This window comes from Sus scrofa, chromosome 14, assembly GCF_000003025.6.
Source record: "Sus scrofa isolate TJ Tabasco breed Duroc chromosome 14, Sscrofa11.1, whole genome shotgun sequence".
Lineage (NCBI taxonomy): Eukaryota > Metazoa > Chordata > Mammalia > Artiodactyla > Suidae > Sus > Sus scrofa.
The window spans coordinates 129,453,726-129,478,979 of record NC_010456.5 but is presented as its reverse complement, the minus strand read 5'-3'; the positions used below and the strand labels follow the sequence as shown (position 1 = coordinate 129,478,979).

The following is a 25,254-nucleotide window of genomic DNA, read 5'->3' as shown; positions in this document are numbered from 1 at the left end:
CAAAGCTTAGAGGCTTCACATCCCCTGAGGTGGCTGGACAGTTCTGTGGGTCTCACCTGGACACACTCAGGCTGCAGTCTTCCACTGGGAGGTAGGCTGGGATACCTGGGTGGGTTGGCTTCTCTATGTCTCATTCAACCTCAGGGAAGCTAACCCAGGCTCCCTCATGTGAAGGTGGCAGCAACAGTCCAACAGAAGAAGTCCCAAAGCCTAAGTGCTGGTCCAGCCTTAGCTTCCTATTAGCCAATATCCCACTGGCCCCAGCAGGTCACATGGCCTGAGTCATGCAGGAGAGAGAACATTGACTACAGGAGGCATTATCTATCCAGGGTCAATTATCTCAAGAACCTACAAGCTTAGAGGAGGGGTCTCCAGCTACTGCTGTTACCTCAGGACCGTGGCAGGATGGGGTGTCTCATGGAGCTGGGGCACAGACAGCTGAAAAGTGGGCGCCACCCGTCTATGCCGGGAGTGTGGAAAGAAGTTGGAAATTGGAACCATCTGCTGTTCCCGGCAAGCAAATAGAAGGAACAAGTCCCTTCTGCCTTCTGATCTCCCTCCAGTGGTCCTTTTTTGGCCAGCTGACAAAGGGGAAATGTAGCTTGCAGACTCCCAGCCCTGGCATCAATCAGAGAACTGGGCAGAATAGGGGGAGCTGAAATAAAACCTGCCTTGGAGGCATGGGGAAGACTGGTACTGTTTGCACAGCCCAGATGAAATGTTCAACAAGGGATAACTTTTGTTATTAACCCCTTTTTCACCTTTTTTTCCCTTCTCTTTTTGTCTTTTTAGGGCTGCACCTGCAGCACGTGGAGGTTCCCAGGCAAGGGGTCTAATCGGAGCTGTAGCTGCCAGCCTACACCACAGCAACTCCGGATCCGAGCTGTGTCTGCGATCTACACCACAGCTCATGGCAATGCCGGATCCATAACCCACTGAGCGAGGCCAGGGATTGAACCCACAACCTCATGGTTCCTAGTCAGATTTGTTTCCACTGCACCACGATGGGAACTCCCCCTTTTTCATCTTTCTTAATTTAAGCACACCTGCACTAAACTCTTGCTGTACTAGGTCCCATGCGGTGAGATAAAATTTGGAGATAACTGAGGTTTTATTCTATCCCCATTTCTTACTGCCCTGTAGCCCTCATCCACAAAGGCAGTGACATCCCAAAAGCACAGAGGGGAAAGGAAGCCATGAGGTCCCTGGAAGAGTTGTTTTTTTGTTTGTTTTCCTGCCCCAAAGGAGATGGTAATGACAAACCAGTAGGAGAGAAAGAATCAGAGGGGCTTAACTAGATCTGATTTGTTGAGTCTGCAGGAGAGGCCCTATATGCTGGTCTCTCCAGGAGCTCAGGCAAACACCAACTGCTGTGGGAGTGCCAAGAAAGGAAAGGTTTCCTTATTGTGTCTCAAAAAGCCAGGAACAGCCTCATCTATCCAGGACACAACACGCTCAAACTGGGGAATTGAAAGAAAATGAATCAGGGATCTATTTACAAAAGTGTGGGCAGGGTTTAGTAAGAGCAAGGAGGAGGAGCTGGTACAGTCCTCTGGTACTAATAATAGTTGGGAGCTATCAACTACCACTTTTAGGCCTGAGGGAGCAAGTAAAAGGACCAGTTACTAGAACCTGGTGAGCTGTATGTTGAGGGCCGCTGGACAGGAGCTATGGGAGACACAGCCAACCCACTGCAGCAGCTCAGTGGGCAGGAAGCTGGGGGAATAAATACTGTCGTCTTTTTCCTCCTACCAGCTAGTACAAGGGTCACCAGATTACATGGGGAACACCTCTGCTAAAGTATTGTTTATCTGAAATTCACATTTAGCTGATGTGTATTAGGTCTGGCAAGCCTAGCCTGTGCTCCTCATTGGCTGAACTCAGACAGAAGCCAGCACTCAGGACAGCCTACTGATGCAGCCACAAGGGTCCCTTTAGGTTTTATTTTGTAGGCAATACGGATAATGCTAGATTTTAAGGAAATGAAGAAACACTTTACTTATCTATTTGTTTATTTTTTGGCTGTGCGCACAGCTTGCAGGAGTTCCCCAGTCAGGGGTCAAATCTGTGCCATGACACTGACCCGAGCCAAGGCAGTGGCAATGCTGGATCCTTAACCTACTGAGCTACATGGGAACTCAGGGTTTGGGGCTTTATATAAATTTCTTAAATAACAATATTTAAAATTTTAAAATATTTATGTAGGGTATGTAAATTTAATATACATGACATATTATTTTTAAGATAATTACCTAAATTATATTATTAATTTTGCAGATTTATACTCAATCTCTGTGTATCATTAACATGTTTAAGTAGGCAGTTTTATGTCACCATACAGTTTCTTTTCAGGAGAATAATTTTCATGATTGCCTCCTATTCATTTTTTGGCATATTTTTATGAAGGTATAATTTATATACAATTATGTAATTGTCACAAAATCAAGCTATAAAACAGTTCCATCACACCCCAAATCTCCCAAAGCCCTTCTGTAGTCCATTCCTTCTCCAGCCCTCGGCCTCTGGCAACCATTGATCTGTTTTCCAGTTTTTCATATAAATGGAGTTTTCCAGTTTTTCATATAAATGGAGTCATACAATATGAGGACTTTTGGACCTGGCTTCTTTCATTTAGCATTATGCATTTGAGATTTCATTCCTGTTGCTTCATTCCTCTTCATTGCTAAGTGTGATTCTATTGTGTGAATGATGTAACAGTTTATCTAGATTCAGAGGTCTAAGGACATTTAGGATCTGTATCAATATATATGTACACATACACCTAGACATATACATACATACGTATATTCATCTCTCCCTTTATCAGTATCTATGTCTACACTTATCTTCCTCTTGCGCTCGCTCTGTTTCTTCTCTCTAGACAATTTATTGTGAGGCATTGGCCCATGTCATTCTGGGGGCAAGTAAGTCCAAAATCTATAGGGTAGGCCAGCAGGCTGGAGACTTAGGCAGGACTTTTTTTTTCTGGCTGCCTCACAGCATGTGGAGTTCCCAGGCCAGGGATCAAACCTGAGCCAGAGCTGGAAACTATACCACAGCTGCAGCAATGCCAGATCCTTAACCCACTGTGCCGGGCTGGGGATCAAACCTGAGTCCCTGCCACTTCAGCGACACCGTCCATCCTGGTGCGTGCTACAGAGAGAACTCCTCAGGCAGGACGTCTATGCTATATTTTCCAGGCAGAATTTCTTCTCTAGGAAACCTTGGTGATTGCTCTTAAGACCTTCAACTGATTTGATGAGGTGAGCCCCACCCACATTATTAAGGGTCATCTCCACGACCTAAAGTCAACTGATTGTAAATGTTAATCACATCTTCAAAATACCCCTGGACTAATGTCCAACCAAACAACTGGGCACCATAGTCTAGCCAAGCTGGCACATAAAATTGTCACAAGATATTTCCAGCTTTTGGTGAATACTCATAAAGCTGCTATAAACATTAAACATTCCTGCATGGGATTTGTGTGGGCACTAGTCTTCATATCACTTGGGTAAATAACTTGGAGTGGGACAGCTGGATCATACAGTAATTTTTAATGTTATAGGTGACTGCCAAATTGTTTTCCAGAGTGGTTAAAGGGGTGAGGAATTAAGGCAGAGTCTCTTAACTGATGACCAGGCTGGGGTCCTGATCTAACAGACTGTGAGATCAGGGATTGGAGAACTACAGGGAGGAGCATGTTAAGGCCTCTGGAGGATATAACAGATCCCGGCCCCCAACTGTCAGATACCGCAGATTCAAGGGCCCTTAACTTTCCATCGGATCAGAGGTTTGTGTGCGTGTTTTTAAAAAATTGTTTCTATTTGACTTTACACACAGTAGAGGCTGAGATTGCTATGTGCTGGGTTTTCAACACACCTATGTTCCTTTTTTTTTTTTTTTTTTTTTGTCTTTTTGCCTTTTCTTGGGCCACTCCCACGGCATATGGAGGTTCCCAGGCTAGGGGTCAAATCGGAGCTGTAGCCGCTGGCCTACGCCAGAGCCACAGCAACACGGGATCCGAGCCGTGTCTGCGACCTACACCACAGCTCACAGCAATGCCGGATCCTTAACCCACTGAGCAAGGTCAGGGATCGAACTTGCAACCTCATGGTTCCTAGTTGGATTCATTAACCACTGAGCCACCACTGGATCTCTTCAACACACCTATGTTCCTTATTTGTCTGAATTCAAATTTAGATCAGCATTTTGCCATATGTGTGTGTGTGTGTGTTTGGGTTTTTTTTTTTTTGCCATTTGTTTCGTGTGGTTTTACGAAAAGTAGGGCCTTTAATCATTTAGAGGGCACTCTCAGGTCTGAAGCCTACTATGAGTGGAGGAGGGTATGTTTTTCCACTAGAGCAACTACAGTGATGCTTTCTTTTTTTTTAGATTAATTCTAATCTTTATCAGATCTATATACAGAGTTTAAAGAATCAGAATCTATAGGGCCTATGAGGAAAACCAGAAATTCCCTCCTGGAAACTCTCCCATTTCTTGTTTCCAGAATCATTCATTTTTAACTCAACTGAATATTTAGTATTTACCTCCCTATCTTTAAATAGCTTGACTTTATTGCCATTTCCTGGTTCCTCAATTTTAGGTATTACCTAGTGACTTCCCACTCTAAAAGGCTTTATCTCTCTTTCACCCCTCCTTTACTGCACAAATGCAGATTCCCTGTCATCAATATTCAATGCTTTTATTATTACGGCCATGGAAATGCTATGCACAGCTGAGCCAAATAATACAATATAATTCTCCTTTCCTACACAGGTTTCCTTTTAAGGAGCTGGTAAATGTCTTATTTTCTCTTCACGTGGTTTTCCACGTGCTTGTGATTAACACCTTCCCCAGTTCTCCCTCAGTTGTTTGCTCTCCTTTAAAAGAGATCAAACAAATTAAGTATTCATTACATTTCATCATCATCTTGAATAAATCTCTCTTGGACTTTTTTTTTTTTTTTTTTGGCACCGGCATGCAGTGGCTTGATGTAGACTCTCCATTCCCAGACCACAGAGGTGAAAGTGCTGAGTCCTAAGCACTAGACCACCAGGGAACTCCCCATCGCTCAGATCCTTTGTAAAAGATTGTGGTAAAATACACATAAAATTTACCATCTTAGCCATTTTTAAGTGTACAGCTCAGTGGCATTAAGTGCTTACATATTGTTGTGCAACCATCCCTCACCATCAGCACCATTCATCACCAGAACTTTTCCATCATCCCAACCCGAACCCCTCTGCCCATTAAATAGCTCTCCACCCCCTCCCCTAGCCCCCAGCCACCACCCTTCTACCTTCTTTCCCTCTGAATCTAACTATTCTAGGGACGTCATATAAGTGGGACCATACAATACTTGTCCTTTGTGACTGGCTTATTCCACTTAGCATGATTTCTTTAAGGCTCATCCATGTTGTACATGTGTCAGAACGCCCTTCCTTTTTAAAGCTGAATACTATTCCATTGCATATATACATTTGGTTTATCCATTCATTCATCAGTGAACACTTGGCTTGTCTCCACTTTTTGGCTACTGTGAATAATACTGCTTTGAACATGGGTGTACAGTGTCTCTTTGAGATCCTGCTTTCAATTCCTGGGATATATATTCAAAAGTGAAGTTGCTGGGCCATATGGTAATTCTGTTTTTATTTTGAGGAACTGCCATACCCTTCTCCACAGTGGCTGCATCATTTTACGTTCCCATCGACAGTGCACAACAAGGGTTCCAATTTCTCCACATGGTCGCCAACACTTGCTATTTTTTGTTTCCGGTTTTTGGCATTTTTTGATAATAGCCATCCTAACAGGTTTTGGAGAGCAGACTTTCCTTTTGATTATTCTTCATCAGGTTTTTAAAAGTAGTTTCTCTACCTCTGATTCTTCCATATGCGTGAGTGTCCTCTCAGATTCTCAACCCTCCTGTCTTCCACTCCCTCCCCTGGTGACACTTTCTCACACCTAAGACTTCAGTTGCACCTACAGATTTATTCCTCCCAAAGCCAGTCTGGGTCCCTAAACAAGCTCTAGACCTGTCTATTTGAACACTGTGAAGCTTTAAATACATTCACGATGAGCAAGTGCAAAGCCTTGCAAGTGCAAATGCCTCTTCTTGTATTTCCTGACTCAAAGACCCCATAATCTGGGCAGACAGTCAAGCCATTAACATGGGAGTTAACTCAGTTTTCCCTTTCTCCCACCCTTCTGCCTCTCTGTTATGTTGTATCCATAACTTGGTCTCTTTTCACTGTTACTGCCTAAATCCGCTCAACTTGTAATTCCTTATCTCTTACCTGGACTATTGAAATTACGTTCCAGAAGCCCTCTCAGCCTGAAATCTCTCATCCCTATGATAATCCACACATCCTGCTACAGAACAGATCTGATATTACTCCCCTGCTTAAAACCTCTGAGTATATACGGAAGGATAAAAGACCAAGAATAGTCAGGACATTTCTAGAGAAAAGCAGGAAGGCTAACTGACTCTACCATGATTCAAACTCCTATGAAGATAATAGCTTTTTATTGACATAGGCATAGACTAGAGGGCCCAGAAAAAAAACCTGTGAGTATCTGAAACTCTAGCATAAGGCTCTGGTGCCCTGCTCAGATCCCCCTCCAAGAGAACCTGCTGTTGGGAGTACAGTTAGTGGACAGCCTCCAGGCCTTTCTTGTCCAGCTTAGAAGACAGTAACTTTATATTCACTGAAGTGTTCATGCAGAGAGCAAGCTCTCTCCCAAAGCTGCTTTCAGCCAGTGACTGAGACAGTTGGGGTGCAGCAGCCAGGCCATTTCTGAATGACATAGGACTCCTCTAATAGGTAACCTTTGCTCTGGGGGTCCCCAATGGCCTACCCAAGGTTTTCTTAGAGCTGCACCAAGTTGGAGACAATTTCTAGCCAATCTTCCTTCCTCCTTTCCCTCTTTGCACAAGTGTCCAGCCTGTATTGTGGATTCTTGCCTATTTCCTCCTTTTATCCTCCCCAAGAGTTTCCTTTCAATGCATCTCTTGCACATCTAATTCTATCTTGCTATCCTCTTAGAGGACCCAGACTACACAAAGACAAGAGGAGCATGTCAGATCAATTGGGAAAGATTGAATGGAACTATTCAAAAATGGAGTTTAAAAATAATGGTTATGCACATGGAAAAATATGAAATTGGATCCCTACATTTGTATAAAATTTAACTCCAGGTAGATTAATGACTTAAATTTCAAACACTAAGTTTTAAAATTTTAGTAGACTCTATGGATTAAGTATCTGTTTTTTTTTTTTTTTTTTTGTCTTTTTGCTATTTCTTGGGCCGATCCTGCGGCACATGGAGGTTCCCAGGCTAGGGGTCGAATCGGAGCGGTAGCCACCGGCCTATGCCAGAGCCACAGCAACGCGGGATCCGAGCCGCGTCTGCAACCTACACCACAGCTCACGGCAACGCCGGATCGTTAACCCACTGAGGAAGGCCAGGGATCGAACCCGCAACCTCATGGTTCCTAGTCGGATTCGTCAACCACTGTGCCACGACGGGAACTCCTGGATTAAGTATCTTTTAGATACTTAATTTAGACCTAGATCTGTAATTTAAACCTTGAGGTAGGGAAATATTTCTTAAATGATACACATGCACAGCAAATAGATTTGACCCTTTAAAATTAAGTACTAAAAAAAGAAATTAAGTACTTTTTTCATTAAAGGCATTTAGAGCGGCAAGTTACAAATTAGGAGAAGATAACTGCAGTACACAAGATTAGCTTTAAGAATTCCTTAAAATCAATGAGAAAAGCACATATAACCCAAAAGAAAAATAGGCAAAAGATACCAACAGGCATTTTTCAAAAGAGGGAACACACAGAGCTAATAAAATATGAAGAAATGCTCAATCTTACTGATTAAGACCACACTGAGCTAACACTTTGATTGATAAAAATGTAAAAAGTCTGACAAAAGCAAGTGTTGAGGAGGACGTGGGTCCCCTTATAAGCCCTCCTACATGATGCTAATGGGAGCACAAATCCAGGTATCCACTTTGGAAAAAATGTTTGACGTTATCTTCTAAAATTGAATACTCACATACCCCATGACTCAACAATTCTACTTTTAGGTACAGACTTGAATAAACCAAAGAGAGCTCATGTACATCTGTAACAGAAGAGTACAGGAATGTTCATAGCAGCACTGCTCACAACAGTAAAAACCTGGAGGCAGCCCAAATGTCCATTCATGAGAAGTCAGACAAAGTGTGCTATGATCACACACTGGAATAGCACACAATAGTGAAAATGAATGAACTAAATACATAAAATATGGCTGAATCTTCTGCATGTTACGGAGGGTGAAGAGAGTCCAAAAAGATGCAAAGGCATTTTTTCCCCTTTAAACAGACTTGACTTTTAGAGCAGTTGTAGGTTTACAGAAGAATTACAAAGAAAGGATAAAGTTCCAAGCCATCCTCTCTCCACCACACATGCTGTTTTTCTTGTTATTACTACCTTGCATTTATGTGGTGCATTTGTTGCAAAGGATGGACCAGTGTTGATACATTATTGTCTATAGTTCACATTAGGACTCATGATGTACATTCTATGGGATCCATCATTACAGTACCACACAGAGTAGTTTCACCTCTGTAAAAATGCCCTGTGCTCTACCTACGCAGCCCCACCTCTAGCAACCATTCATCTTTTCCCCTTTCCCATAGTTTTTGTCTTTCCCAGCATGTCACCCAGTTGGAATCATACAGTTCGTAGCCTTTTGACACTGGTTTCTTCCACTCGGCAATGTGCATTTATGTCTTTTTGTGGCTTTATAGTTCATTTATTTCTGTCACCAAATAATAGCCCATTGTCTGGATGTACTAGTTTGCCCATTCACTTACTGTAAGACATTTTGGTTGCTTCCAAATTTTGAGTTACTAAGAAACCTGCTATAGGAAGTCCCCCAGTGGTGCAGTTGGTTAAGGAGCTGGCATGGCTGTGGCTGTGACGCAGGTGGCAGCTGAAGCGTGGGTTTGATCCCTGGCTCAGGAACTTCCACATGCCATGGGTGTGGCCAAATAAATAAATAAACCCTGCTATAAACATTCATGTGCAGGTTTTTGTGCAAACATAAGTTTCAACTCATTTGAGATACCTAGGAGCTATGACTAGTTTTGTAAGAAACTGCCAAAATATTTTCCAAAGTGGTTACACCATTTTGCATTCCCACCAGCAGGGAATGAGAGTACCTGTTGCTTTTTATCCTCCCCAGCATTTGGTGGTGTCAGGGTCTGGGATTTTGGCCATCCTAATAAGTACGTAATGGACATACCCTTTTTTTATTATACCAAAAAAACCCCTCAAAAATACATGTGTATACACACACACTTTTTGGGGAAAAAATTATGTATATACATATATAGAGAATAAAACTCTGTAAAAAGAAAAACAAGAAATGCTAAATTCAGAATTCAGCATGATGGTGAACCCAGGTGAGGGGAGGCAGGAGGATGAGAGAGTGTGTGTGTGAGCAAACCCAAGAGTTAGACTAAACTGCGTCCCTAAGAACTTTTTTTTTAGGGTGGAGGGCTCACAGCTATTATTGCATTTTTAAAAAAGTAACAAACTAAATGAAGGCAGGAGTGGTAGACTGAATAATGACACCCCCCCCCAAGATGTCTATGCTCTAATCCCCAGAACCAGTGTACTCATTAGGTTATGGTAAAAGGGGTTTTGCTAACATGATTGAATGTCTCAGAGAAATGGGACGTTATCCTGGCCCCATGTGATCACAAAGGGTCCTCATGAAGTCAAAGAGGGAGGAAGGAGGATCAGTCACAGAGAGAGAGGCAGAAAGGTCAGAGAGGAAAGAAGATGCCATGCTGCTGTTTTTGAAGATGATGGGAATGCAGACGGTTTCTAGAAGCTGGAAAAGGCAAGAAGCCCATTCTCCCAAAGACTTTAGAAGGAACCAGCCCTGCCAACATCTTGGTTTTAGTTCAGTGAAACTAATTTCATACTTCTGACCTCCAGAACTCTAAAATAATATAGTCCTGTTTTTTTTTGTTTTTTTATTTTATTTTATTATTTTTTGTCTTATTGCCATTTCTTGGGCCGCTCCCATGGCATATGGAGGTTCCCAGGCTAGGGGTCCAATCGGAGCTGTAGCCACCAGCCTATGCCAGAGCCACAGCTAGGATCACGGCAACACCGGATCCTTAACCCACTGAGCAAGGCCAGGGATCGAACCCGCAACCTCATGGTTCCTAGTCGGATTTGTTTACCACTGAGCCGCGATGGGAACTCCCAATATAGTCCTGTTTTAAGTCCCTAAGTTTGTGGCAGCAACAATAGGAAATTAACACAGTGGGCGTGGATCAATGATGAATTGGATGATGATGGTTACAGCTCTGGACGTCGGTTCAATTAAAAAAAATAAAACCTCTGAATAGCTCCTCATTGATTGGGAGACAAAGCCCCAAACTCCTCAGCCTGGTACCCATCTTTAACAACATGGTGCTATAAAACCGTTGCCCACCTTTCTAACTTAGCTCTCCAGATTCCTACTCCATGCCTTCCCCCACTTCTCCCCCCACCAAACCCATACACTTTTTTTACCCATGGGTCCTGGCCTCGGTGCCCCTTGACGTTCCCATTGACTCAGGGGGCTCAACTCTCTTCTCAAGGTCTTATGAAGCCTTCCAGGTTGAACCCCCCACTTCTTCCTCCCCATATTGACATTACAACGTTTTTGCTGCACGGTTGACCCCCATCACAGGATTAGGAGTCAGTGGTAGTGTTTATAAAACCAACTCTCAAGGCACAGTTTACCTGGGACCTTCTAGCTCTGGCAACAGGATGAAAAATCTTTCTTCGCCGTTATAATCCTTCACTTCACTAACCTACAAGAGGGGGTACGAGCTCAAAAGCATTCTCCCAAAGACGCTTGGGGGTGGGGTGAAGGAGTGGGAGCGTAGGGTGAACTGCCGCCGGTGAAAAAAACAAATTCTACAAGGTTACGTAGCCAGTTTGAACGGGGTTTCCCACATACTCGAGCAAGACTTCATTCCCCGTCCATATGATGGATGGATGGATGTCTGTAAACACAGCCTTAAGTCTGTGCACGTCTCTGCCCAAAGACTCACTCTAATAACTAAATGAGGGGCAGAAGGGCATTATCGCCCTCTTTACACCAACTCGATGAGTCATTTTAGTGGAGGGCTGCTCTTTTGACCCCCTTATCCGATGAGATAACGAATGAAGAAGCCGTCTACCCAGGGTAGAATACCTATTTGCGGGAAAACAAGCCCAGAGGAGGAATCGGCGGGCTGTTGAGAAAGCCGGAGGGGCCCCGGCGAGCGCAGCTTCCAGCTCAGCGCTGGGCCGGAGGAACCCCCCAGCCCCTCCGCCCGTCGCGCGGGGCGGCAGTTGGCGACCGCGGGCGGGCGGTTTTGATGAATAGAGGAGGGCCAGAAAGGCCTGCGGGCTTGGACGCCACGCGGAGCCAGAGCACGGAATTAGCCGCAGTTGAAGATACCGCTCTTGGGCTGGACAGAGGCGGAGCAGCAGCCCACGCTGAGCCAACAGAAGAGTCTTAAAATGCCTGAAGCAGTCCTAGGACAGCCCCCAGCGCGAGGCACTATGGGACTTGCAGTCTACTTCTCCGACGCCGCTTTTTCCCAGCTCGATTCCCTGCCTTTCAACGTCGCTTTTATTCTCTCCCTCCCCTCCCAGCACGCCGACTTCCTGGTCGCCGCACGTCTCACGTACGACTACACTACCCAGAAGTCTCTTCTTCGCTTCCCAGAGCGGCTCCGGCTCCTCAGGACTACAGTTCCCAGAAGTCCTCCGGGGAAGTGCTTACCTCTCTCATTTCCAGGACCACAATTCCCAGAGACTTCAGTTTTACGGCGGTTCTCTTTTTTCTCGAGTTCTTCTTGAGCTGGCTGGGTTTCGCTAGCCAGCCGGCGAGTAACGACGACGTGATCCGTCGTGACCGGGCACGAGGTTTCCTCAGTGGCCCCTTTTGTTCCCCACTCAGTTCTCCGCTTTTTCAGGCCGTCGCGGCTGGCCTGAGCGGTGACCTGGCGGGCCGCGCCTGCGCTCTGCCCCGTTTCCTGCCTGGCTGGTGGCGGCGGCCATTTTGTTCATCCTCCTCCTCCTCCAGCTCCTCCTGGTTGGAGCGCAGTGTCCGGAGCGGGCTGGGGGGAGAGAGCCCGAGAGCAGGGTTCGGTGCCTTTTCCTCTGTCCCCAGCCGGTGCCCGGAGCCCCCCTCCCCTTCCTCCCCACCCCCTCCCTTCCCCAGCCCTGCCCTCCCCCTTGTCCCGGGATCGCTCCGTCGCACCCACCATGATGGAAGACGACGGGCAGCCCCGGACTCTGTGAGTACCCAGACGGGGGGTGCCAGGCGCCTAGAGGCCCGGGCACTGCGGGATGCTATGGGAGGGAGCAAGAGAGCGGGGCCGAAGCCAGGACTCTCGGCGGCTCCCTAGCTGGGGTGGCGCGGACGCGAAGTGCATTCCTCATTTGTCCCTTTTTCCTTGGGAAGGAAGCCCTCCCTTCCCCCAAACACAGTCACTTCCTGGGGTCCGGGGCTAGTTTCGACCTTTTCCTCTCGCGCCCTTCTTTGCAACCCCGTCCTGAGCCGGGCTTTTGCACGGCAGAGTCTGTCAGGCCCGGGAGAGCTCCTGCTCCCCCTGTGCTTTGGGGGCCCTGGGCTGGGCCGGGAGCTGCCGGTCCCCACGGGGGCTGGGCCTGGTGGGGGTGGGACTGGGGGTGGGACTGCGGCCACATCCCCTGCGTGCTGCGAGGAATTAGCACTCACGCCCTCCACGTCCCCAGCTCCAGTCGCTCCCGGCTCTTCTCCCAAGCTAAGCTCTGCGAGGAAGCCGGACACTCTTCCGCCACTCAAGCCCCTACTCTCTTTCTGCCCCACGTGCCCCCGCCCACGCTGTCAGAAACACTCGCCAAGCGCCCGCTACTTTTGAAGTGCAAAAGGGATGCCTCTTGCCGCCGGAGCATCTTTCCTTTCTTGGATGACGAAGTTTACTTTGAGCGCTACCTACGCTAAACTGACAACCAGTTGTTAAACAGCTTTTTGCTCTATTGGTGCTACCTTCTCTATTACATACCTAATCTATTTCTGCGTCGAGCCCTTCGGAGTTGGATAAAATGATATTTTTATCAGCTATTCGATGTGTGTCTTTTGAGTGCTTTTTCTTCCACCTTGCTGTTGCTCTTTACCCTGAAGCCCAAATGTAATGAATGAATTTCATCTTCCCACCGCTTTCCTTCCTTTCCTAATGAAGAGTGATGACTCAGCGTTTGCATTCCTTTCCAACTAGTGTGGCACTCCTTTCTTTTTTCCTGCATTTTTTTTTTTTTTTAAGTGTGAGTCTAATTAAATGTGTTAAGTTGGGCACTGGGTTTTCCTCGCCTTACGAAGCTCAACACACCTGCTTCGAGTACAAGGAGTCAGTCAGAACGCTGCTTTTGTTTTCTCTTGGCTCTGCCTGGTGTTTATATGACCATAGTTCACTTGGCTCTGCTGTCTGATGGGGTAATTACTTTTTGGGGAATAGATGCAGGTGGAAGGGTGCTCAGGAAGTTTGACTAGTTTCTGATCTCTACTCCTGCCAAAGAAAGATTGCTCAGTCCAGAAAATAGATGTCTTATGTTCAATATTGATAGTTGGGATTTTCATTTTGTTGGGGCGGGGGGGGTTGCATTTTTTTTATTCCTATTTCTTTAATGTCTCACTAAAGTATCTGCTATACTGTTTTGAGAATTTGAGGCCAACTTAAGCACATCAAATACTTGAATGGAAAGCCTGCTTGGTAGAAGTTTTGTATTTATGTCCTGTGTTGTCTTCCATTTCTGCTCTATTTTCCCAGAAGAGAGAGAATTGGGACAAACATGAAGTTTGTCCCCTAACATCTGTTGAAGTCAAGACTTGGTATTTAGTTAGCAGTGTGTTCTTTGATGGAAGCATCTGGGAAAGCTGGATTTAGGTCTAGCTAGTATGTGTTTAATAAAGATAAAAGTTACATTGTATTTAAAAATCTGAAATGTCACCATTGCATCCTAATAGTTACTGAATAATTGGTAAATTTTCGTGGCACATTTCTGATTAACTGTATCTGTCTCTTCCTTATGAAGAATTCTTGGTTTTGTGCTAAATAATATGCTATTTCAGTACCTTTAATTCGTATCGCTGTCTTTGCATCTGCCTTGTCTTCATCTCCATCAGACCTTAGGCCATAGACTAATAAGCTAACGTCTTTGTGTCACTTGTTTCTTACCCCTACCTTCTCCAATCTCCTGTTCTTTCTCAGAAACACACCTAACTTGTCTATGTTTACAGTTGTCTAAAAAATGTGACATGTATACATATAAGTAAAGAAACATCTTGAGCTTCATTGTACGTGTATGTCAGTACATGTTTACTATTCTGTCTTCCTTTTTCCTTCTCCCACTCTTCTCCATGGGAAGGGTTTTTTTTTTTTTTAGACAAGGACTGCTACATCTTCCTAGGTCTTACCCCTGCAGCACTTAGTTCACTGCCTGGAACATAAGAGGTACTCAAATATTTTACAATGATTATACTTCTTTTCATTAAATTAGTATTAAGTCCGTTTTTTTTAAAGTCCTGATTGATTTAAAATTTTAGGCAGACGTGACTGTCATATGTGGTGCAGTCTGCTGATTTTTATGTATTTTTTTAAAACCTTCAAATGTAAAATTTTGAGATAAAAGCAAATGTTTCACACTTGGATTTTTGTCAGATTTTAATAAAAATAATGCATAACTTTTAAAATGTTCGTTTTATGTATTTCTTCTAAAAGTTCTTTTAGATACAAGTAACGTGATAAAAGCATTGACAGTGACTAGAGGTTGATACCTAGTAGAGTTTTTTGTTTATTTATGGCCATCCTTCTTTTATTTTTCATTGTTATCTATGGATTAGGTTTTCAAGTGGCTAGTATGTTTTAAAGAATGTACTCTTAACAAGTTTATCTTAAACTGTTTCCTTAAAATGCCTGTGTGTTACTAGTGAGGTTTTTTTCCTGCAGACACACACAAGCTAAGACATATGGTTCTATCATCAGAAAACAATATGGTGTTTATAGCCTAGGTAGGTCTTTAAATATTCATTATCCTACAGTATTACTAATTTATTTGATGGTATTTAAAGTGGTATAGAATTGCTTTGATGTTGAGCCTTAAGTTTGTCATATAGTTGCTTTGAAGGTCTGTTTTCTGATATTCTTTGTTCTCCTTTGACATTTTTTGGGGGGTAACATGTATTGGATAACTTTGGGATCTAAAAAAAAAAACCAAGCAAATGAGATCTTGCTGTGTTAACACTGGTGTTGGAGGTGGATTGACTGACACATAGCTTGTAGGACCCACATTTTAGATTTGTGTTGTGGGTAGTAACTTTGAGTGCAGTGATTTGATCCATGGTATATCTGAATGTGTTATATACCACATTAAAATGTAATAGTGTTCAACTGTAGTTTAATTTATTTTCTTCATCTATTTGATACACCAAAATGAGTAGTAGGAATTGTGGATCTGGGATTATACCATGTTATGCAATGCCACCTTTTAAGGCTGGGTTCTAACTGATAAGAGGGTCAGTCCAAAGGAGGAATTAAACCATTGGTTTAGAGCATGATCTGAACCTCTAAGAAGGGCAATAGCAGAAGTAAATACTATTAAATCCCATTATAAAATTGATTAGCTATATCATGGATTTGGCTATAATATGGCTGTAATTAAGCCTCCCATTCAGTTTAATCATATTCTGTTTCTTTAAAATGTGTATGTGTGTTGATCTTCCTTATGCAGCAGGTCTCACTTGTACCTCCTGCACCCTTCCTCCACCCTGCCTCCTTTCTAAAATGAAACATCTGACAAATTGATCCTGTTGCTTAGAGGCCCACTGAAGGATAGTGTTGCAAAATCTCCTTTTATATAGGAACTTTAAAGAACAAAATCAAAAATGTTTCTTTTTTAGAAATTTAGCTTTAGTATCTTGTGTAAAAGTGCTGGTAATTTCAGCTTTTGCAGGGCTAATCTTTTTAGAGTGAGAGCACATTCAGTGTGGAAAAGTATGACTAGTCTTCTGAAAGGCATGATGTTCTTAACTTAAAATTCTGCCCAGTTGGACATAGGAAGTGGTTTGGCAATGTGAACTTTTGCCTGCTGTGAAACCGCCAAGTTCTAGTCTCAAATTTGATTTTTACCCTGTTAGGGATAAAGGCATCATTTTCCATTATTAATGCTTTAGTTCCAATAGTTCTTGTTCTTGGAAAACAAAACAGACCTATATAGTACGTGCCACCCCTCCCCTTGAGTTAAAAATCATTTTGGAATTTCATAAGTGTTTACTCTTTGAATTGACCTCAATATGAGTTTGAGCCATTTGTCTTTTTCTTTTATTTTGTGTATGTTCTTCAAGTAGAGATTTTATATTTAAACCTTTGGAACGTTAGAATGTAGTGACTACTTTATATCCAGAGTAAAAAGAAAGTTAAGTGTAAAAACTATATGTGATTTAGAAAAAAAAAGATAATATTTCAGTATACTACCAAGAGGTGATGTTTTTACTAAATTGGGCGTTGAACATTTGCCTTAAATATTTTTGTTAGTATTTATTTTGGGATAGATAATTTCATGATAATGTCAAGTCCTTAAGCTGTATAGTATAGTATTTTTAAAACTATAAAATGTTTCTTATTAAGTATTACGATGATGGCAAATGTAGAGGAATGAATTACAGAACTCTTAAGTAAAGGAAAATGTCAGATTTGGGTAAAATTAAGGTGAATTATATGGTGAATTATATCCTTTTTATCTTAATAAATTAAGATGTTCTACAAGTTGTTATGGAAGGCCATTTTTATATTAGTTTTAAGAATTTGCTGCTTTACCATTGAACTTTTAGTGGAGATAATTTGAAAAATAGGAAACCTGAAAAGTGGACTTTTTCTATAAATATTTTGTGACAATCTAATCTTAGATTAACATTTTGCTCTTTGTTATTGGTACTTAAAATGTAAATTAATGTATCTAAATGTGCCTCTAGAAATTCTTCAGAAGCACATTTGGCTTGGACTAAAAATCCTATGATTGGAAATGGGTTGGCTTGGACTAAAAATCCTATGGAACAGTAATAGCTTTAATTGTGACTGTTAGGTGTGTAAGGTAAATGCCTATGCAGTTTTTTTTTTCTGGAAAAAAAAATAAATGTTTAAACAGTCACACAGATTTAAAATTATTTAAGTCATTTAAAATTTATTATATTAAGATGATGATTCTGTTTAACTTTGCTACTAATTAACTTTGATATGTGAAAATCATTTTTATCCACTCCTATTCTGTTAGAAATAAGTAGCACTTTAGGTTAGATTAGTATTTACACTTCAGAGACCAATTCATGGTCTCTGTTCATTTTCTTTATAGATAGGTCTACCTTGTACGAAGAGAAATTCCATGGAAATTCAACACGTTCACAAACCCCTATGAGTTTTGTTTTGTTTTTTATTTAAATAAAGACTACTGTCTGACTAGCTCATAAGCCTATAACCTTTCATGACTGCTAGAAAAAGTATGCCTTTGGGTGGCCTACCAATGGATCTGCTCTACTTTAAATATAACAAAAAGGTGCCTAGTTTGTCACTGGTTTAGTCTCCCATTTAAGTAACATTGGACTTGTTTTAGTTTTAAAGCATGTTAAAGTTATTAGCACTCATTGCAACGAAATTCTTAGCTGAAGAAGAAAATGGCAATTCATACTTAGTCAGATTTTTTTTTTTTTTTTTTTGGACATTTAACCTTACTTTTCTCAGTCTGTTTCTCTTTCAGAATATCTCTAAAAGTATGGCACCCATAGATGTAAGGCTTATATTGGTCTCGGTCTCAGTACACAGTTTCCATATGTTATATAGTATAGCTAGGAAAGTAAAACTTTTGCCCTTCTGCTTTCCAGAAGAAACTATGTTAAATTTTACAGCTATTGTTTGGTTTACGAGGATCATAATATGTGAGGTTTAGGAATTACATACTGAGTATTAGAGAGGCTTAAAAGTTTATTAAGCTAAATTAGGATAGATCCATGGTACGAGGTGGTTATCTTTGGGTAGTGTTTTGTTTTGTTTTGTTTTTTTTCTTTTAAACTTAACTATATATTTTTTTATTTTTTAGGGCCACACCCTTGGCACATGGAAGTTCTCAGGCTAGGGGTCGAATCAGTGTTACAGCTGCCCGCCTACACCTCAACCACAGCAAGGCCAGATCCGAGCCGTGTCTGTGACCTGTGCCACAGCTCACAGCCGCGCTGGATCCTTAGCCCACTGAGCGAGGCCAGGGATCGAACCTGAGTCCTCATGGATACTAGTCAGGTTTGTTATTGCTGAGCCATGATGGGAACTCCATACATTTATCTGTATTTAAATTTTTTAAATAAAACACATATATTCCATTTGTAATCTTAAAAAAAAAAAAATCCAAACTTTAGATATGTTGTTGTAGTCAAAAATATACCTGGATTTGTCTTAAATTTTTCCTGAAATTTCTTTTTGTGTGTGTGTGTGGCTGCACTTACTGCATGTGGAAGTTCCCGGGTCAGGGATCAAATCTGCACCACAGCAGCCACCTAAGCTGCTGCAGTGACAATGACAGATCCTTAACCCGCTGCACCACAAGAGATCTCTAGAATCTCCAGATTTTCTCTCAGTTTCTAAAGAAATCTTTATATTTGCTTTGTTATCTACATAAAAATGTATTTTGTTGATTCTGATACATTTTAGACTAGGAAGTTTTATAATTTACCCTGCTCTCCTGAAACAAAACAATGAAGACATAGCACCAATAACAATCCTAATAGCAGGACAGAACAAAACCCTTCAATCTCTTGTGTGTTTTACTGTAACTTTAATTCTGCTCTTTGTTCATGTAATTGCTCTGGTTGGGGGGGGGGGGGTCTGAGATAAACTCACCTTTTGTCTGATATCCCTCTGTTCAGGTGTTTTAATCAGTATTGGTAGAGTGTGTATGTATGTTATTTTGAATCGTGTTTGACATCTAGAAATTGTAGTTGATACCGGTTTAAATTTTTATTATTTTTTTCTAACAAGATGAGAAAATGACGTATAGGGTATGTGGAATGCTATGCTTTGGGGGTATGCAAGGTCACGTCGATTTGCTCTTTATAAAGTCTTTTGAAGTGATGTTTTAGTAGCCTGAGAACAATTATTGCTTTCCTAAATGAGAGTTAATATTCAAAGGATCAGGCTTAATTGGAAAAATTTTGTTGAAGACAGGAAGTTAAAATGAAAAAAAGTTGATAAGTAAATGATAAAGTTTTAGAACCAGAGCTGAAGGAAGATCGCTGACAGTATTTTTTTTCCTTCCTGTACAGATACGTAGGTAACCTCTCCAGAGATGTAACAGAAGTTCTTATTCTTCAGTTATTCAGTCAGATTGGACCCTGTAAAAGCTGTAAAATGATAACAGAGGTAAGATCCTCCCAGTTCCACGTGTTGTCAGATAGCATGTGTTTAACATTTTAAGATACATGAGTCAATTAGTACTGTTTTAAACCTCGAGTTACTAGATAGATTCTTGTTTGTTGTGTTGACTTATTTGATTTGGCTGACAGACTAAGTTTAGAATGGAGTTTTATTTGAGAGGACAAAGTTTCTGTGCTGTTACTCTCAAATGCTTCTTTGTGATGTAGTTATCTTCAGGTGATTCTGCTTATAAAAATTGTTAGAGCGTATCTCAAAATGTTGAAAAACTAGATGATGTTTCGTACATTTCCAATAGGAGTGTTACATTTCCAATAGGAGTGTTACTGGTGTGTGTAAAACATGAGGTTATTATGCGCATAGTGCTACACAACAAATTTGAACATTTTTAGTAAATAGTGACTGAACAGCTTTATGTAGATAGGAATTTAAGTTGTTGGAATAATAATTGTTTTCTTCTTTTTCCAAAAAAATCTTACTTTTTATCTTTTCTTGGTAAAGACCGTAGCAGTGCCCAGTGACATGTGTTTCAGTTTGTTTTTTTCTTTTTTGTTTATTAACACTTGGGGGGGGTACTAGTATGTACTGGATACCACTATAAGTGCTAGAAATACAGTGATGAGTAAGACAGTTCCAGCCCCATAGAATTTTCCAGTCTAATGAGGGAGACAGAGGAGTTAGCAAACACTAATGATAGAGGAAAATAAATGCTGTGGAAACTGACAGGTTCGAGTGCTCTGGAAGCATTTGGGTCCATGGTCTTGGGTCAGGGGAGGATCCCTGGAGGATTCAGTGTCTAGGCTGAAAACTGAAAGGGATAGTTGTGGAAACTGACTAGATAGGAACTTGAGGAAGAAGGGATTCCAGGTAGAGAGAAGAGTGTTGATCTTGCCTGATAGACAGAGGGCAGGAGTGTTTGGGAGATAGGGGAAAAGATAGAAACTGTAACAAGGCTAGAGTTTCAAATGGGATTAAGAGATGCCAGGACTGTTAAAAACCTACAAAGCAAATTGGCCTTTTGATTTTTCGTAACTAATGATAATCATCATTGTGTTATATTATATCTTCTTTTCTTCTTGTCTTTGATTATATGCATTCTCTCATTAATCGAAATTTTACTTTGTTTTGGCACTATTCAAAGCATAATGCAGAGGTAGACCAGTGAGGGTCCCAGCGTTTGCATATTAGTGAGAGTCTTGTAGATAGCAGGTAAACTAGATAATTCCAGATAGGAATAAGAGCTATCAAGAGAATAAAACAGTTGATGGCAGTTGATGGGAGTGTTGGTGCTCTGTAGGCTGGGTGGTGAGGGGAAAGGTGTCTTGCTGCAGTTGGCATCTATTTTGTGAATGTAACAATACAGTTTCTTAAGGAGACAGGAACTAAAGTTCCCTGATTTAATGTTGAGGCTTTTTGGTTATGGTTTGTGGTCTAGAAATCTCTCTTCAGCAAACATTTGCTCCAAATCAAATTTTAAAAGAACAAATGAGTCTTATTAGACTGGATGTTTGCTGTGGGATCCAATGTTGAGTACTATCAGAAATCACCTCTTCAGGGGTTCCCACTGTGGCTCAGCGGTAACAAACCCAGCTAGTATCCATGAGGGCTCCAGTTCGATCCCTGGCCTCTCCCAGTGGGTTAAGGATTTGGCATTGCTGTGAGCTGTGGTGTAGGTTGCAGATGCAGCTTGGATTCCACTTTGCTGTGGCTTTTGGCATAGGCTGGCAGCTACAGCTACCATTGGACCCCTGGCCTGGGAACTTCCATGTGCTGTGGGTGCAGCCCTTAAAAAAGAAGAAAGCAAGCCCGCGTTGCTGTGGCTCTGGTGGCCGGCGGCTACAGCTCCGATTAGACTCCTAGCCTGGGAACCTCCACATGCCTCGGGAGCAGCCCTAGAAAAGGCAAAAAAGACAACTAAAAAAAGAAAAGAAAAAAAAAAAGAAGGAAGGAAGAAATCAAGAAATCACCTCTTCGAGCTGAGACAGGAATGACAGGATGGCACCATCTACATTAAGAGCTGGAGGCCTTGAGTTGGTAATGAGCTTGGTGTATTTGTAGAACCAAAGACCAGAGTGGCTGGAACCTGGTGAATGGTGAGAAATGAGTCTAACGAGGTAGGCAGGCAGGGTCCACTAGGGCAGTAGGGGCCATGACAAGAGTGTTCAGATTTTACTCTGATTGCAGGAAGGGTTTTTAAAAGCAGGGTGTTAAAGTACTCTTTATTTGCATTTTAAATATTACTCTATTTGGAAAATGAGTGTTGTATGTAGAATAGATTGGAAGGGGCAAGAGTGGAAGGAGAGGGAAACCAGCTGGGTTTAATTTCACTAGTCTAGGTAATAGATGATGTGGAGGGCTTGTTCTTTCGGGTGGTAGCCATAGACATAGAGGGATAAATTTGGGATATATTTTGGAGGTAGAATCAATAGGACTGGCTTGGCTGTGGGATACAGGGAAAGGAAGACATCAAGAAAGACCCCTAAGGAGTTCGCGCTGTGGTGCACTGGGTTAAGAATCCGACTGCAGTGTGTTGGATCACTGCAGAGGCACGGGTTTGATCCCCAGCCTGGTGCAGTGGCTTAAAGCACCTGACTTTGCCACAGGTGTGGTTTAAGTCACAGCTGTGGCTCAGATTCATTCCCTGGCCCTGGTGGCTTCCATATGCCATGGGTGTGGCCATAAAAAAAAGATGGGAGTTCCCATTGTAGCTCATTGGGTTAAGAACCTGACTAGTATCCATGAGGATATGGGTTCGATCCCTGGCCTTGCTCAGTGGGTTGTGGATCTGGGGTTGCCACAAGCTGCAGTGTAGGTCACAGATGTGGCTCAGATCCAACGTTGCTGTTGCTGTGGCCATGGCGTAGGTTGGCAGCTACAGCTCTGATTTGACTTCTAGCCTGGGAACTTCCACCTGCCATGGGTGCAGCCCTAAAAAGACAAAAAAAAAGACCAACAGAGACCCATGTTGATGATACTAGCTTGCAGGGGTTTTTGAAGCCATGGGACTGAATATGGTCTAGTTCCTATATCTAGAAAGTGCTGATAGAGAAGAGTAGAGGGGTCTGAGTTCAAGCCCTGAAGCATCTCAACACTTGTGTGACATTTATAGTTTGAGTTTAGGAGGAAGAGATACCTTCGGAAAGATCCTCCAGTGAGGAAACAGGAAAACCAAGAGAATATGGTAGAATCTATAGGAGAATGTTTAGAAGAGGAGGAGAGTTTGAGAAACATTAGGTAAAGATTTATTTTAGCAGTTTTTGTTTTTTTTTAACTTGTGTGTGCACAGCCACTTGAGGGGTAGAGGGATTTGAAATGAACTTTCACAACTTACCTGTGTTCTACAACTCCTACATTTGAACTTGTAAATAGTTGTAAAATTTTCTCTCTCTTGACATTTATGTCATCCAACAAAAATTGGTGACAGTTGGAGTTTCCATTGTGGTTCAGTGGAATCGAACCCGACTAGTAACCATGAGGATGTGTGTTCGATCCCTGGTCTCTCTCAGTGGGTTAAGGATCCGGCGTTGCCATGAGATGTGGTGTAGGTCACAGACGAGGCTCAGATCTGGTGTTGCTATGGCTGTGGCATAGGCCAGCAGTTGGATCTCTGACTCCACCCTTGGCCTGGGAATTTCCATATGCCACGGGTGTGACCCTAAAAGAAAAAAAATTGGTGACAACACCAGAATAAGGACACAGTTGATTTTAGAGTGTTACTTGGTGGTGGTGTAAATGGGAAGCTTGCAAAGGTGTGGACTCTAGTACATACTATTATTTTGTTTTTTATTTGCGGGTTTTGTTTTTTTGGTTTTTTTTTTTGTCTGTGCCTGCAACATACCAAAGTTCCCAGGGCAGGGATGGAACCCGAGCTGCAGCAGTGATGGCAGGTCCTTAACTGCTAGTCCACCAGGGAACTCTAGAGTATTATTTTCTTTTCATAAATTTTATTTTTAATAAATGCAAAATCTTTTTCCCCTTAATTTTACTTTTTTTTTTTTTACTTTAGTTACTGTTTATCTTAGATTCTAGCCTGCCCTGTATACTATCGTAAGTATATATTATCAATTCTAAGGCGAATGTTAAACTTTAACATTTCTGGCAGATGGGAGGTGACAAAAATCAGTGGTATCTTCAGAGAGATAAAATGCAGTGTGAGGAGTTCCCGTCGTGGCGCAGTGGTTAACGAATCCGACTAGGAACCATGAGGTTGCGGGTTCGGTCCCTGCCCTTGCTCAGTGGGTTAACGATCCGGCGTTGCCGTGAGCTGTGGTGTAGGTTGCAGACGCGGCTCGGATCCCGCGTTGCTGTGGCTCTGGCGTAGGCCGGTGGCTACAGCTCCGATTCAACCCCTAGCCTGGGAATCTCCATATACCGTGGGAGCGGCCCAAAGAAATAGCAACAACAACAACAACAAAAGACCAAAAAAAAAATAAAATAAAATAAAATAATGCAGTGTGATGTAAATATAGTAGTGGAATGTGTGTGTACATGCACGTATGTACATTGAATGGGATCTAGGTTACTAGTTAGACTTCTGTGTATTTTGTTACAATGATCAGTGTTTTCCTTAGAGATCTTTAGGGCAGGAAAGGTAGGGGAAGTTGACTAGCACCAATTTATTTATTTATTTATTTATTTTGTTTTTTTTTTTTTTTTTTAGGGCTGCACCCACGACATATGGAGGTTCCCAGGCTAGGGGTCTAATCAGAGCTGTAGCTGCCAGCCTACGCTTAACAGCCACAGCAGCGTGGGATCTGAGCAGGGTCTGCGACCTACACCACAGCTCATGCAACACTGGATCCTTAACCCACTGAGCTAGGCCAGGGATCGAACCTGCATCCTCATGGGTACTGGTCAGATTCATTTCTGCTGAGCCATGACGGGAACTCCAGCTAACACAATTTAGCTTCTTCTTTGCCTTTAAATCCTTCAGTGAATGGCACTGGTAAGTGTTAACTCCTTTACAAGAGGAATTTGAGTGCGTTTCTATTTGGCCTCTTTTCTATTTCCTTTCTCTGCCTTGTAAGAACAGCATTCACGTGGCTACAACAGTAGGATTTTGTATGGGAGCCCATAGTTTTCTTGTCAGTATTAATGATTACACTTTTTTTCTCTCAAGGAAATGCCTTCTGGTTGCTTCACCACTATTGTTTTAGACGTCTTATTTTGGATTTTTCTTCCAAAACTTTCCTGGAATGAAAAACAGTGGTTGTTGAAAAGAGCTTTATTTTATCTGGTATTTTAATCCCTTGTAAGTGCAACTGGAATTCTACATTTTGAATGTTTTTTAGGGTGTTTTACAGTGATGGATATTTTTAACCTTATCTAAAAAATGTGTTTGTACAGTGGTATAACTATTCAGTATAGGTTATATTCTTATAAAATTCATTTCCATTTTGGTTGATAGTGATGATATACTTACTATACTTTAGGTACTTTCTCATCGTCCTTATAAATATCTGTTTGACAGTGACCATCAAGCATAGTATTGCAGAATATAAAAATAAAGATTTCTCACATTGGTGTTTTTGTGATATAAAATTGTAGCTTTGTCTTAGAATATTTTATTCACACACATTTTCAGAAAATCTTTTCTTCATCACTAGTATATATATATTTTTGGTCTTTAGAAGACCGGATTCAAAGTGAATAGAATCTCTAGTGCTTTCGAAGATTTTAAAAGGTAGGGAATTCATTTCAGCAGCTGGTTATAATCTGAATTTCTTCTGTTTTCACTCT

General features: G+C 42.0%; 1 protein-coding gene and 1 long non-coding RNA gene across 23 annotated transcripts in view; one reads left to right on the top strand and one right to left on the bottom strand.

Moving 5' to 3' along the window:
- LOC110256777 lies at nt 4,243-12,797 on the bottom strand. The gene is made up of 2 exons (XR_002338744.1): nt 12,585-12,797; nt 4,243-12,180 (listed from the first exon to the last, which is right to left on the bottom strand). It is a non-coding gene; the product is annotated as an uncharacterized LOC110256777 (long non-coding RNA).
- Nucleotides 11,830-25,254, top strand: part of TIAL1 (TIA1 cytotoxic granule associated RNA binding protein like 1) — a 25,942-nt gene continuing 12,517 nt past the window's right edge. For 4 of the 22 annotated variants that reach the window (XR_002338737.1, XM_021073453.1, XM_005671506.3 and 1 more), the window contains exons 1-2: nt 12,180-12,360; nt 19,407-19,503. Coding sequence is in view for 8 of the 22 variants with exons in the window: in XM_013983805.2 (XP_013839259.1) it covers nt 12,329-12,360; nt 19,407-19,503 (129 nt within the window). In the remaining 14 variants the exon portion in view is untranslated. Of the gene's footprint in view, nt 12,361-14,470; nt 14,557-15,051; nt 15,114-19,406; nt 19,504-24,634; nt 24,767-25,254 lie in introns of those variants that run through there. The other 18 variants (XR_002338743.1, XM_021073449.1, XR_002338738.1 and 15 more) reach the window with 16 other exon arrangements.